This window comes from Neofelis nebulosa, chromosome 10 (assembly GCF_028018385.1).
Source record: "Neofelis nebulosa isolate mNeoNeb1 chromosome 10, mNeoNeb1.pri, whole genome shotgun sequence".
NCBI classification, from domain to species: domain Eukaryota; kingdom Metazoa; phylum Chordata; class Mammalia; order Carnivora; family Felidae; genus Neofelis; species Neofelis nebulosa.
Genome location: NC_080791.1, coordinates 59,242,396 through 59,255,061, shown reverse-complemented (window position 1 = coordinate 59,255,061; position 12,666 = coordinate 59,242,396). Strand labels below are relative to the sequence as shown.

General features: G+C 53.8%; 1 protein-coding gene across 2 annotated transcripts in view; it reads right to left on the bottom strand.

Annotated features, from left to right (window-relative positions):
• Positions 1-12,666, bottom strand: part of PDE2A (phosphodiesterase 2A) — a 94,922-nt gene that overhangs the window by 25,847 nt on the left and 56,409 nt on the right. For both annotated transcript variants that reach the window (XM_058687879.1, XM_058687878.1), the window contains 2 exons: positions 6,783-6,872; positions 2,741-2,829 (listed from right to left, as the gene is read on the bottom strand). In XM_058687879.1, coding sequence (XP_058543862.1) covers positions 2,741-2,829; positions 6,783-6,872 — 179 coding nt within the window. The remainder of the gene's footprint in view (positions 1-2,740; positions 2,830-6,782; positions 6,873-12,666) is intronic.

Below are 12,666 nucleotides of genomic sequence, written 5' to 3'. Positions count from 1 at the left end.
AAGAAAACAGTCTTGGAAGTGGACACAGGGAGGCAGCAATGGGGCCAGGGTAGGATCCAGGCCTATCTGACTCCCATTCATTCTAGTGTTCTTCCCTCTTCCACATACCGAGCTAAGTCTTAGCCCTTGTCTAGGGGGTGGGCTCAACACCAGACACGGAGAGGGCAAGCATAGCACAGATTTCAGAAGACGGGACTGACCTCAACCTTCACCCCCCATCCTTACCAGATTGAAGGAGCTTTGATCTCTGTGTCCCCTGGGATGTGTACTGCCTCACCCCTCTTGCCCCTTACCAGCCTCTCCTCCTCTGACTTCTCTGATTTCTGAGCCCTGTCTCCCAGCAGGCACTCACCTTCCCATCTCCACTGAACTCTGGGCCAATTGCATTGGAACATTCACTTTTTTTTTTTTAATTTTTTTAATGTTTATTTATATCTGAGACAGAGAGAGAGAGAGAGAGACAGAGCATGAGTGGGGGAGGGGCAGAGAGAGAGGGAGACACAGAATCCAAAGCAGGCTCCAGGCTCTGAGCTGTCAGCACAGAGCCCGATGTGGGGCTCGAACCCACAAACTGTGAGATCGTGACCTGAGCTGGAGTCGGTCACTCAACCGAATGAGCCCCCCAGGCACCCCAAGGAACATTCACTTTTAATTGCCTTTTATTTCTTTTTCTTCTTCCCTTCCCCTTCCCCTTCCCCTTCCCCTCTCCTTTCCCCTTCCCCTCCCCTCCCCCCATCCTCTCCCCTCCCCTCCTTTCCCCTCCCCTCCCCTCTCCTCTTTCCTTTCCTTTCCTTTCCCTCTCCCCCCCCCCACCCCGTCCCCTCCCCTCCCATTCCCTTCCCTTCCCTTTCCTTCTTGTTACTTTTTCCAAAGGCTTTACTGAGTCTGAAGTGGTTGTGGGGGCAGGGGGTCAGGAGATACTGAAAGAGCTGCTGATGCAAAAGATCTGAGACCCCTCCAAGATGCCTGGACCAAAGACACCCCATCCACCCCACCTCACAGCAGAAAACCTAAGGGGAACGTTTGCAGGCTCAGAAGGGGCGGAGTAAACCCATCATGCTCCCCTCCTGCTTTCTGAGCTCATGATCCTGCAACCCTCTCCCAGGAAGGCCTTCCTGGGCCACTTTGAGGAAACTTCTTGGACGGAGCAAGCTCATATGAAGCAAAGTTCTTAGCAGTAGGTGTGCTGGCTCAGAGAAGAAAGGGGATTATTACAGCATTCTTTTTCCTTAAGATTCCAAAGACCTTCCAGCCCTATTTTACAGTCTTACAGAAGGGACAGTAGAAGCCAGAGAAGGCATGGCCGGCTTGGTTCACACAGTCCTTGAAGGGAGGAGTTATCAGGAGATAATGAAGGGGAGAGTGTCACTCACCACCCACACCATGGGGGAGCCAAATGGGAGAACAGGAGGTGGGAAAGCTCTTGGGTTGTTGGAGAGGCACCGGCCCCTTCCACGGGGAAGGGCTAGAGAGAGGCCAGCATCCAGGAATCCAGGGTCCCAAGTACCAGGAGGAGCCTCAAAACCACCCACATCCCTAGCCTCAGGAACCTCTGGCATCCCTAAACAGCAATTCTTTCCATGGCTTCTGTGAAAGGAGAGCGTCTCGCCAGTCTCAGCTACCACCTGAAAAAGCCACATTGCTGGACTGCTTGGCCTGTTGGAAAAGCCCTCCTCTTCTAGTAACACCCCCACTGGTGCCCACTGGGCCCTCAGCTCCCGGCCTAGTGCTCCCTGGGCCCATGATGGCCCTGCAGTGCTTACGAGGCAGTGACCATGTCCTCCGTGGCCTGCCTTCCTCTGGACCAGCACTCTTGCCTGTCAACACTTTCTCATCTGACAAGCTCCACTTCCCCTCGCTGTCTCCCAAATGGCCAGGAGCCAGGAGACGGTGTCCCAGGCCCGCCTCTGTCTCACACCAGGTATGTGGCCTTGGACACGTCTCACGATGTTTGCCCATCTGGAAGATAAGGAGGCTGAATTCAATAGGCTCAGAGGTATCAGGGGACCACAGAGCACTGAGCCCGATGTTCCTAAAGTCAGCGATTCCAACATTCTATCATAACAAAAGTAAAACCAGACCTTTAGCACTTCTTAAGGATTCAGTTTTAAGGGCTGTGTTAAGCTCATTTAATTCACCCCCAACAACCCCATGAGATAAGTACTATTATTATTGCCATTTACAAACAAGAAAACGGAGACACAGAGAGGTTGAGTACCTTGCCCTAGGCTATACAGCTAGTAAAAGGGAACTGGGATTTGAACCCAGGCAGTCAGGCTCAGAACCCACAGCAGGACACTGTCTCTGATCTCCTTCTCCCTGCTCTCACATACCGGGTTGACACCATGTGCTCCCGCAGGTCCAGCATTCTGTGATTCTGTGAGAACTTCCCAGGCAGTTCTCATAGCCTGCTGGGTTCTAACTGATAAACACTGCAGCCCTGACCTTCTGAGACTGGGCTCTGAGGAGGCTGCAGCAATTTAGAAGAGCTCCCCAGGTTTCTAGAAGAAAACCTACCAGTTGGCCCTTTCCCTGTGCTGTCCAGTGCCCCAACACAACATGAGAAAAGACACTGCTTCTCCCCTCTGGGGGGTGTCAGTGACCCAGCCAAGGAACCCCAGCTGGCAGGGAAGCTGAGGTCAAGGTCAGGTGGGGGAGATCAGACTGGATGACTTTGGAAGGTCCCCCAGGCCTGAGATCCTTGACTGTGCTAGAGGCAGTGGGGTGCAAAATAGCTCACCGGACTTTCCCCTCCTGGGGCAGCTCGTGGGGGGGGTCCTCACACACCAGCCGGGACTCCCCATCCAGCAGGTAGGTGTAGACAGTCTCCTAGGACAGAAGGCACTCATGAGACCCTATACAGAGCCCTCCCAGCCGCCCTGTCCCAGCCCAGACATGGATCTGGGTGACAAGGTCACAGACCCTCTAGGAGTGGGATCAAGCATCTGTTTGTTTTTACTCCCCAAGTGATTCTAACATGTAGCCATGGTGGAAAAAGTCCCTTATGAACTTATACCTCGCCCTCTCCTCTTGGAGGGGGTTCTCTGGGCAGGCAGTGACCCGTGACCCTGTAGGCTTTCCTTGTCTATCACCCCAAATCCAAAGTGCTGGGGAAAGAGTCTAAAGGACTGAAGGTGCAGACAAATCTCACCCACCACCCACCTCAGTTTGCTGGGACTCTAGCCTCAGCAAACAACTGAGTGGTCTACTCAGGGCTAAATGCCAAGAGGGGCTCAGAACACCCTGGAAGAGTCCCTCCTACCTCAGAGACACAAATAATTCTACAAGAAACCACACACTGTGACTCAAGCCAGAAGGACTTCCCGGAGGAAGTGACCTTACATCTGTAACTACAGTAAAAATGAAACACATTCTGGGAGTCGGTGAGGCACAAAGAGTGGCTTCTGGGCCAAGTAGCAGGCAGGCAGTGTAAAGAGCACAGAGCATTTATGGAACTGACAGGGGAGGCAGGGGACACAGGAGGTTGTCTTAGGGTCAGCAGGGCCTATAAACATTTGGAGGAGACTGCTGTGAGCCCTGAGAGAGAGGAGCAGGTGCGCATTTTGGAGTGATCACTCCCCAGAGTGAGATCAAAGCTCTCTTTGAAGCTTGTCAAGTCTTCAGCTTGTCAGTCTGCCTTCCCCAAGGGCCCAGAGCCATTTTGGCTCGGTTGTAGGCCATGTCTTGGCAGAAGTGGTTGCCCTCACGGCAACCCCACTGCCCCACGGGTGAAAAATCGACATCCCCTCCAAACAGGACTGGTCACCCCGAGGGATCCGTAACCAGCTCATTCAGCCCAGCCTCACTGAGCGCCCCACCATGCACACTCTGGGTGCAGAGGGAGGGAGACCCAGAGGCCGGTGCTGTCCAGAAGACCCCGAGGGGTACCCACACACCCAGGTAAGTATCCCGAGGGGTGCTGTTTTCTTGGTGCGGGCAGGCAGGTCTCTCCTCTCTGCTGCGCTACCAGGGAGGGCTTCTGGAGGAGATGACACTGGAGCCAGGCGCTGAAGGCCCACCCGTAGTAAGTGTGCCAGTAAGTGTGGAATCCCTCTCAGCTGAAGTAGCGGCCCTTCTGCCACTGTGGGTGTCCACAGTCCTGCCAGCCACTCTTGTTGTTTTTGGCTGCCCCCACCTCCCAGCCCCAGTTCCAGTCCTGCTTCCAGAGAACCTGAACCAGTTCGTCGGTGGTATGGGCTGGGGATGATAGGGCCTGAGAAGGGTGACAGGGGCAAGTCACAGGCCAGAACTGGAGGCCCCTTGTCCTCCAGGGTAAGGGTCTAGGCTGGGAGTTTAGGGATGGAGAAATCAGTGGGAGGGAGGCCTCTCCTCATCTATATCCAGATTCCTTCTTGTCCTCTAATCCTTGCAGCACCCTGGGAGGGGCCTGAGGGGTTTGGCCCAAAGAGGTTAAGAGACCACCCGGCACACAGGGTCACACAGTGAGTCTTCCCCGGGCAGAGAGAGAGGTGGGTACACAAGGGGTGGGGAGCCTGGGAGGACAGATCCTCATCACTTCCGGATGTCCCTCTATCTCCCACCCCCTCACTCTCAGCCCTCTGGGTTAAAATTAGCTGAGTTTATTGGAGAGAAGGAGGGAACCATTTCAGACACATCAGCACCATCTGCATTGGGGCTGCCTGCCACAATGGGTGCTGATGAGGGAGCCAGGTGCCAGAGGCTCTCCTCACCAAGGAGGAGTATGGAGACCCCTCCCCCAGCGCCCCACCCCTCCCTGGGGGCTGAGCTGACACCTCCATCTCCCTCCCTCCTCTGAGGACTGAGTAGACCGCCCATCTGCCCTTCCCCCCACCCCCACTCCACTGGGGGGGGGGGCAGACCAGACCCACCCCTTCCAGTCCCTGCCCCCATTCTCTGGGAGCAGACCAGACCTTCCATCTCACCCCGTTTCCTGGGGGCAGAGCAGACCCTCCCATCTTCCCCTACTTCCAGGCGACAGGCCAGATGTCCCCTCCCCATCCCTGCCCCCACTGTCTGGGGGCAGACCGGACCTCTCACCTACCCACCTCTCCCTGGGTGCAGATCCTCCCATCTCCCCCCACTTCCTGGGGACAGGTCAGATGCCCCCCCCCCCCATCCCTGCTCCCACTCCCTGGGGACAGACTAGACCTCTTGCCTACCCACCCCTCCCTGGGTGCAGATCACACCTCCCATCTCCCCACCCCTCCTGGGTGTGTGTGTGGGGGAGGGGAGGGACTGAGACACTCCATGCAATTAAAGCAGGGCTGCCCAAAGTCAGGGCTTCCCTAGCTCATACAGGTCTCTTGGATGAGTTGAGGTAGACGTGTCCCGTTGTCCCAGGAACCTAACTGTCTGAACCACAGCTGTCTCCCAAGCCCCCAGCTTTGGAAATACAATTAATCCAGTACAGGGCATCTACACTGGCACAACCACCAGGCACCCTGCCTATGAAGATGTAGCCAGTCACCTCCTTTTACCCCTCCCAGGACAGTCTCAATGGCCACAGAGGGGCCCAGGGCAGCCTTACAGATGCTGACCTGCTAACCTCTCCACCCCCTCCTTTCCAGATGTTTCTCCACCCCAGGCCAGATGTTGCCTCAGTCCTACCCTTCTCTGGGAGGATTTATTTTTGGGCTCAAACACACCACCCACTTCCTACCAATTTCACACTCAATAAAGCTCACTCATTAGCCCTCCTCCCGGGCTCTGAACTTCTAGAAGGTTTGAGAAGGCAGAGCAGAGGAGAGAGAATGGGGATGCTTAGGTGCCAATACCCCTTTGTCCCTGTCATGCTGTGTGACCTTGGGTGAGGTGCCTTCCCTCTCTGGGCCTCTAGTGGTTCATCCATCAAGTAGATTCAGATATGATAGGCTTGCAGGGGTGGAGGTGGGGGGTGGAGGATGTCACGTTTTGGCAGAGGCTGACTCTGGCTGGTATCTAGAGTAGGGGAGAGAGGATTCCAGGCTGTGGGACCCAGTTGAGGCATCTCTTCCTCCTGGAAGTCTTTAGTGCTCCTTTGGCAGGTTCAGACGGTGCTCCCCTTCCGCCCACTAGGCTGACAGCTGAGACAGTGCTGCTCCAGGTCTTCAGGGCAAGTTTACTTGTCCTACAGCCTAAGGTGTGAGCAGTAGCCACTGGAGCCAGGTTGGGGAATGACTGGGGGGCAGCTCAGGAGGGGCACAGTTCCCTTACCAAGGCACTCTGAGCCCAGACAACCAAGGGGACCAGGGCCCAAGCAGCCACCCTCCACCTGCCCCTAATCTGCAATCATCTGTGGTATTGGGGCAGGTCAGAGAGAAGCCTAAAGGTTTCTAGAGGTCACCTTGTCCAGCTTCCTATCTCCAGGCAGGACACTTTCACTTCACACGACTCACTCAATAAAGCTAAGCCTCATTCTAGCACCTCTGGAATGGGATCTGGGATCAAGGGAGTTCTTCTGCATGTCTACCCTCAACCCCTCCAGCTATATATTTTAAAGCCCACTTGACTCCACTATGTTCTAGCTATTATCCTAGGAGAATCCTTTCTATTATCTGAGACATGATCTTTCCAATGAAGTTCTAAGTCCCTTTCTGTCTCTGATATTCCAGAATTCCTATGTAAGTTCATTCTTTGGGACTTAGCTTCAGCCCTTCTCTTCCAGAATGCCCTCTCAGAACACTTACCCAAACCCTTCCCTTCCCTGCGAGAATCCTCTGGGCAGGGATCCTGCCTCTTCCTTCTCAACTCTGTGTGAGGTACACAGTAAGGAGCTGGGCAAAGATTTGGGAGGTGGGGAAAGTGTGGGGCAAGGCACCTACCACTTTGGGGAGCACAGCTGAAAGGGCCTCCTTGACAGCCCGCTGGAAGCCCGCGATGTGGATGACAGAGCCCAGGCTCAGCAAAGCATCCTGGAAGAGAGAAAAGGGCAGTGAGGGTTTTCTCCAGGCAGGCCAGGGCAGCCCCATCTGCCCAGACAGCTATGAGCACAAAGTCCCAGCTTAAACCAGAGCCCAAGTCTCTCAGACACTTAAATCCCAGGATCTTAAAATCTCAGAATCCAACAAGTCTTATGGCCCTAGAGTATCCACGTCCACTCATCTTACAGATGGGAAAAGGGGGCTCAGAGAAGGGCCAGGGGCTTAGCATGCTCACAGTGAGTCAAGAGGTCAAGTTTAGATTAGCTCCCAGGCCTCTTGTCCTTTAGCCAAGGACAACTCTGGAATAGTAGGGAAAGCACAATCTTCCATATTAAAACAAAGCAAAACAAGCAAACAAATAAAACCTCTATTTGAATCCTGGGAGCTAGCGAGAGCCCATGGGGTGCATGAGCCCACAAGGTGAGAGAAATACAGTTGGGCCAGCCCCTGGCAAGACAGTGGGGGAAGGAGAAGTCAGCCTTGACTGCCTCACAGCTTTCCCATCCCAGGAACAGGCCTTGTCCTTGGAGAGCCGGAACAGAAGAAAGGTCCACGCTTCTCACTCTATTAACTTGGCCAAGCCACAGGGATCAAAAAGAAAGGTAATGGAACAGGGGATCCAGGGCCAAGGCAGGCTCATGACTCATACCGTCCACTCAGCCATGCCCTCCCCACAAGCCCTTGAAGTTCCTTTCTGTGGATGGCTGGGTCTGTGTTCAAAAAGCAAAATAGTTAACTGTAGGAGGAAGGCAACATGGCTTGGCCCCCATTCATATAAAAATGTTACGAGGTTGAGGGTCTTAGTGAACCACAAACTCAGTCTGAGCCCATAGTGTATGTGTGGCTGGTAATAAATTAAAATGCTGACACTGCAGGCCATATTAATAAAGATCTGTTATCCCAAATAGGGAAGATGACAGTTCTCCCACCTCTATTGGCTGATTAGATCATCCCCAGCGCATTGTGTCCCTCCCAAGTGAGGACAAGATGAGACTCATTCACAGGTGACCCATGTAAGGAGGGAACTAGAAACCAAGTTTTGCATGTGCCTGAGACTGGAGAGTCTGGGGGTGCCCAGCCTACAGCAGAGCAGACCCATGCGTCACAATCTTTGCCTCCAAATCTGTCAGGCTTTCCTGAGCAGGGGACAGGACTCCGTGGCCCCAGGGACAGCCTGGAGACCCATAGGTTTAAAAGAGGCTGGCCTTGACCCAATGGGATGAAGGACTTTTATCTACGCAGAGCCATGCTACATAGGCATCGGCCACCAGGAGACAAGGAGGAAGTAAGCTGCCTATCCCTAAGGGTGTGAAAGAATGGACGAAGTGCCCATCTTTCAGAGAGGCCACAGATGGGAGTCCTGTATCGGGGTCCAGGCTTCAGCTACAGGTTTCACCCTTGCATGTTCTTGGCTTCGGTTTTCTCCCTCATTCCCATGGCCACCCAGTCCTGTTTCCACGAATGGGCGGCAGGGGTGGACTCACTCCCTGAATGCTCACTTGGCATTGCTGTCCCCAAACCCCAGCCTCCCTCTGATCCCTCCCACTGCTCAAGAATGAAGACACATCTTGGTCACAGAGATCCATTTCTGCTGTTGGACATCAGAAGCTGCTGATTCCGAACATTATAATCCCCAAATTGGGTTAATTGTCCTTTAACCCTTAGGCACTCCTCATCCCAGTTCACACACTCTCAGCACCACCTATACCCGGCCACACAGCCACAGATTTCCACATCTCTGCAGGAACACCCAACATGCCTTCAGATACCTCCAGGCACACACACAGGTGCAGCTACTTCCTTATGTGTTCACAGGGCCAGGACTTAGTAACAGCTGCACACACAATATACACATAAGCTAGCGTGGCCTTTTGAGGTCAATTCTGCAGACTAAAGAAGGGAGAAAGGGCTCATGTCCCAAATAATCCCCAAATTAAGTCTGCCAACCCAGGCTCCTCAGGCTGAGGCTCCCAGGGCAGGACCCCAGAAGGTGGTGCTGATTTAGGTCTGTTCCTGCCTGGAGGTGGGGGGATTAGGAGGTGGAGGGTAGTCGAGCTGAGCCCTGAGGGGCCTTGACCTCCAGTGCAGTTTGATTAAGTATATGCCATAGAAGTTGGAGAACTGGGGCCAAGCTCTGCTGTGGGGGCAGAAACTGTTCAAAGCCATTATCTTGGGACAGCTAAGTCTTCCCATTTGACAGATGAGGAAACCAAGACTCAAAGAGAAGGAATGTCCCATTGGTGGTCAGCCAGCCCATCAGGCAGCGCCAGGTCCACAGCACAAGTCTCTGCCTGTCCAGCCCCGGTCTGGCTCCTGCTCTGCACCCACCCCCCAGCTCCCTTCCCAGGGGGCTTAGAGAGAATAGTCTGTCCTTTGTTCCAATTGGTGGGCACCTCCACCTGCCCTTTACTTGGATTGGGGAATGCCCTGACCTGTCCTTTACTGGAATTGGTGGGTGCCTGTCTGGCCTTTGTTCAGATTGGTCAGCTTTCTATGACTTTTCAGACTAAGGGCAGGATAATGGTGGTGATGGGGGCACAGGAAAGGAAAGTTGGGGCAGCAGCAGAAAGGGGCTTCACATCCTTGGCCATCGTCTTTGGCCAGAGTGGGCAGGAAGCAGACATGGCTGATGAAGCCTGAGGCTCTCTGCCTGGCATCCTTCTGTCCATCTGCCTCCTGGCCCAGCCCTGCCCAGCCTGCCCCAGGAGGGGGGGTGCTGGGAAGACCACTTTCATACCTGACTCTCAAGGGGGCCTTCAAGCTTGCTCAAATGCCACCTCCTCCCTGAATCCTTCCCAGATCTCCAAGCAACTTCACCTCCACTGCATCAACTCAGGGAAGGAAATAGCTCAAATTCCAAAGCCCATGATGCAAAGGACTCCGAGAGCAAAGTGGCTGCCTCCATGAAGGGAGGACAGAATCAGTGGAGCAGCTGAGAATGCACACGCCTCTGTCCAACACGCATGCACACAGCCTCACACAAACAAGCACGCACATAGATAAAAACACAACCATATATATAATGCACACACACGCACACACACACAGAGCCCAGGCTCAGAGTGGAGTGAAGGAGGTCACATTTCCTGCCCTCTCAGTTTTTTTTTTTTGAACAAACACCAATATAAATATCAGCATAACAACCAGGCAATTTCCCAGACCCCAGGGGAGAATTTGTGGTGTGTAGAAAACAGCAGCAATTTCCAGTCCTGTCCCAGATTGACTACAGAAACTCTGTGGCCTTAGCAGGCCCCTTTCTTCTGAGTTTCAGCTTTCTCATTAGTAAAAATGGGTCCTTCCAGCTCTGTACATATAGTTCTATGGTTTTGTAGTTTAACACGTTGTGGATGGATGAATGGATGGATGGAGTCTCCCTGCTTTCGCTGGCTTCCTACCTGCAACTCTGTGGTTGGAGATAGGGCCAGTCAGCACTGTAGACAGTGCTGCTCTGGGAGCAGGTACCAACCCAGGTACCAAGAAAGGGGAGTCTGTTATGAGTCAGGGCTCTTCCGGAGCCAGTAATGTGGCTAGATCGGCATCTCTATACTTGTTTCAGCAGGGGAAGGGTCTAGACTAAATTACTTCTGATTCCTTCTTAGTGCCTAGGATTCTAAAAGCCAGAGACCTTGGCCTTAGCCCTTCTGGTGCTACCTGTGCAGAGACTGATACCCATCCTGAGGGTCAGCATCACTGTCACAAGCTGCCCTCCTCTCTCATCTTCATGAGTCTCTATGTCTTTTCCCACCACTTTAGACCCTTCTATTGCTCTTCCCACTGCCTGGAACCTAGAGCCTACCTCTCCCTCTGTGGAAGGAAGCCTCACAGCGCCCCTCTTGGTGGCCTACAAGGTAATAGCATCAAACCCAATGGCCAAGTCCCTCCTAAGACTCAAGTTGTATTACTAGGACTGGCCATAAGGACTGATTCATCCAACTCTGCTTGTGCTAGGTATCCTGTGTGGCCTGGTGGTGGTGGGGGGGGGTGTCTCTCTGTGGGCCTCGGTATCCCCTTCTCTGAAGCATGGGTGTTCTTCAAGATCCCCAGGGCCTTGGAGCCCCTCTTTGCCTCTATCCTTCTTTCTTTCCCTCTGGGCTGTGTGTCTCTCTCAGGCCCTGTCTCTCCCAATCTCTCTAAGTGGATCTCTCTTCTCTCCATGCCTCCCTTAGTTGATGCCCATTTCTGTCACAGGCTGCTCTCCTGTCATAGCCCCATGAGGGTCAACATCTTTTCCCACCCCAAGTCTTCTCTCCTCTCAGATGGCTTCTCTTCCCATCTCTCCCCTGCACACTCCAGCCCCCACCCACTCCTCCTGCAAAACCTCCAAGCAGTCCCCCTTGAGAACTTCAGGAGAGAGCACCTGACCCATGATGGGTACCCACAGAATGGGAGGGACCCAGGGAGACAGCCCAAGATGGGGGAAATCAGGGGTGCCAGGGCAGATGCCATCTACATTCTCCTGCTTCCTGACCCCTGTTTTGGTGATCTATATACACAGTCTCTTATTTTCCTGGACAATGGGGCCCTTCTAGGGCAAAGAAGAGTTTGTCCATCTCTGTGCCCAGCACTGACAAGCCGAGCTGCCGTATGAGGGTGACCGATAGAACTCCCCAGAGGAAGCCTCCCAGGGGTTCAGAGCATGGAAGCCCCCTTTGGCTGGGCCTCAGACCCCAGCCTGGGCTCCAGCACCCCAACCTGACTCTGCGGCTCCCCACAGCCCTCACAGCGTGCCCAGCCCTGCAGAGTTAAGAGATGTCAAGGAAGAACAAGAGGCAGGCCCTCCTCCCTTCTTCCGCTTCTACCCATGCCTGCCCAAGAAACCGCCTCTAACAGACACTCATGCCTCAAATACTCACAGAAGAGCTGCACCTTGGATGCTAGGTCTTGCACCCCCAGACCTCCCTTAACAAGCCTGAGCTGGGTCAGGAGCAAGGGAATAGGGAAAAGAGGCTTGGTGATCATTGGGAGACCTGATCAGAAGGAAGAGGCAGGACAGAGACCCAGGCCACAGTTGGAATAACACAAACGTCAGGGCCTGGCTTGACTGGGGCGTCGGACTTGGGGAAAGGGATGGCATCTTTTTCAAACACCTGCTGCGAGCTGGCCACCAGTGGCTCTCAAACATCTGTGCCCACCAGCATCCCCTGGAGGGCTGACTATTGTACAGATCGCTGGCCTCGCCCCCAGAGTTTCTGATACAGTACGTCTGGGATGATGCCAAGTATTTCCATTTCCAACACATTTATAGCTGCGGCTGCAGCTGCTGTTGGCCCAGGGACCGCACTTTGAGACTCAGGGACATACGTTATCACTAATCCTCCTGCGAGCCCTGGGAGGGGTTTGTTTTGTTTTACTGCTGAATAGTCAACATACACTATTACATTAGTTTCAGGTGCACAACATTGTGATCTGCCAATTACATACATTACAAAACGCTCATCGCGATAAGTGTAGTCACCATCTGTCACCATACTATGTCAGTACATATTATGGAAGGTGCCTGTTTTGATCATCCTGTTTTGATCATCCTTGCTCAGGTGAGACCCGCCCAGCCTCTGAGGACAGCCTCCCAGTGGCTCCTGCCCCTCTGTCGGGGGGCGGGGGGAATGGAACCCCCTTATGGAAGGTCCCAAAGAAGGGGAGAAGTGGGTTTGCTGGAAGCAGAGGGTGAGGTGGGACTGAGGGGTGGCTTGAGACAAAGGCCACCTGGAGCTCAGGAGCCCAGCCTAGAGTAAAGGCCTGTCCTCCGCCCCTCTCTTCTCACCTTTCTCCGTTGTTTACCCTTTTC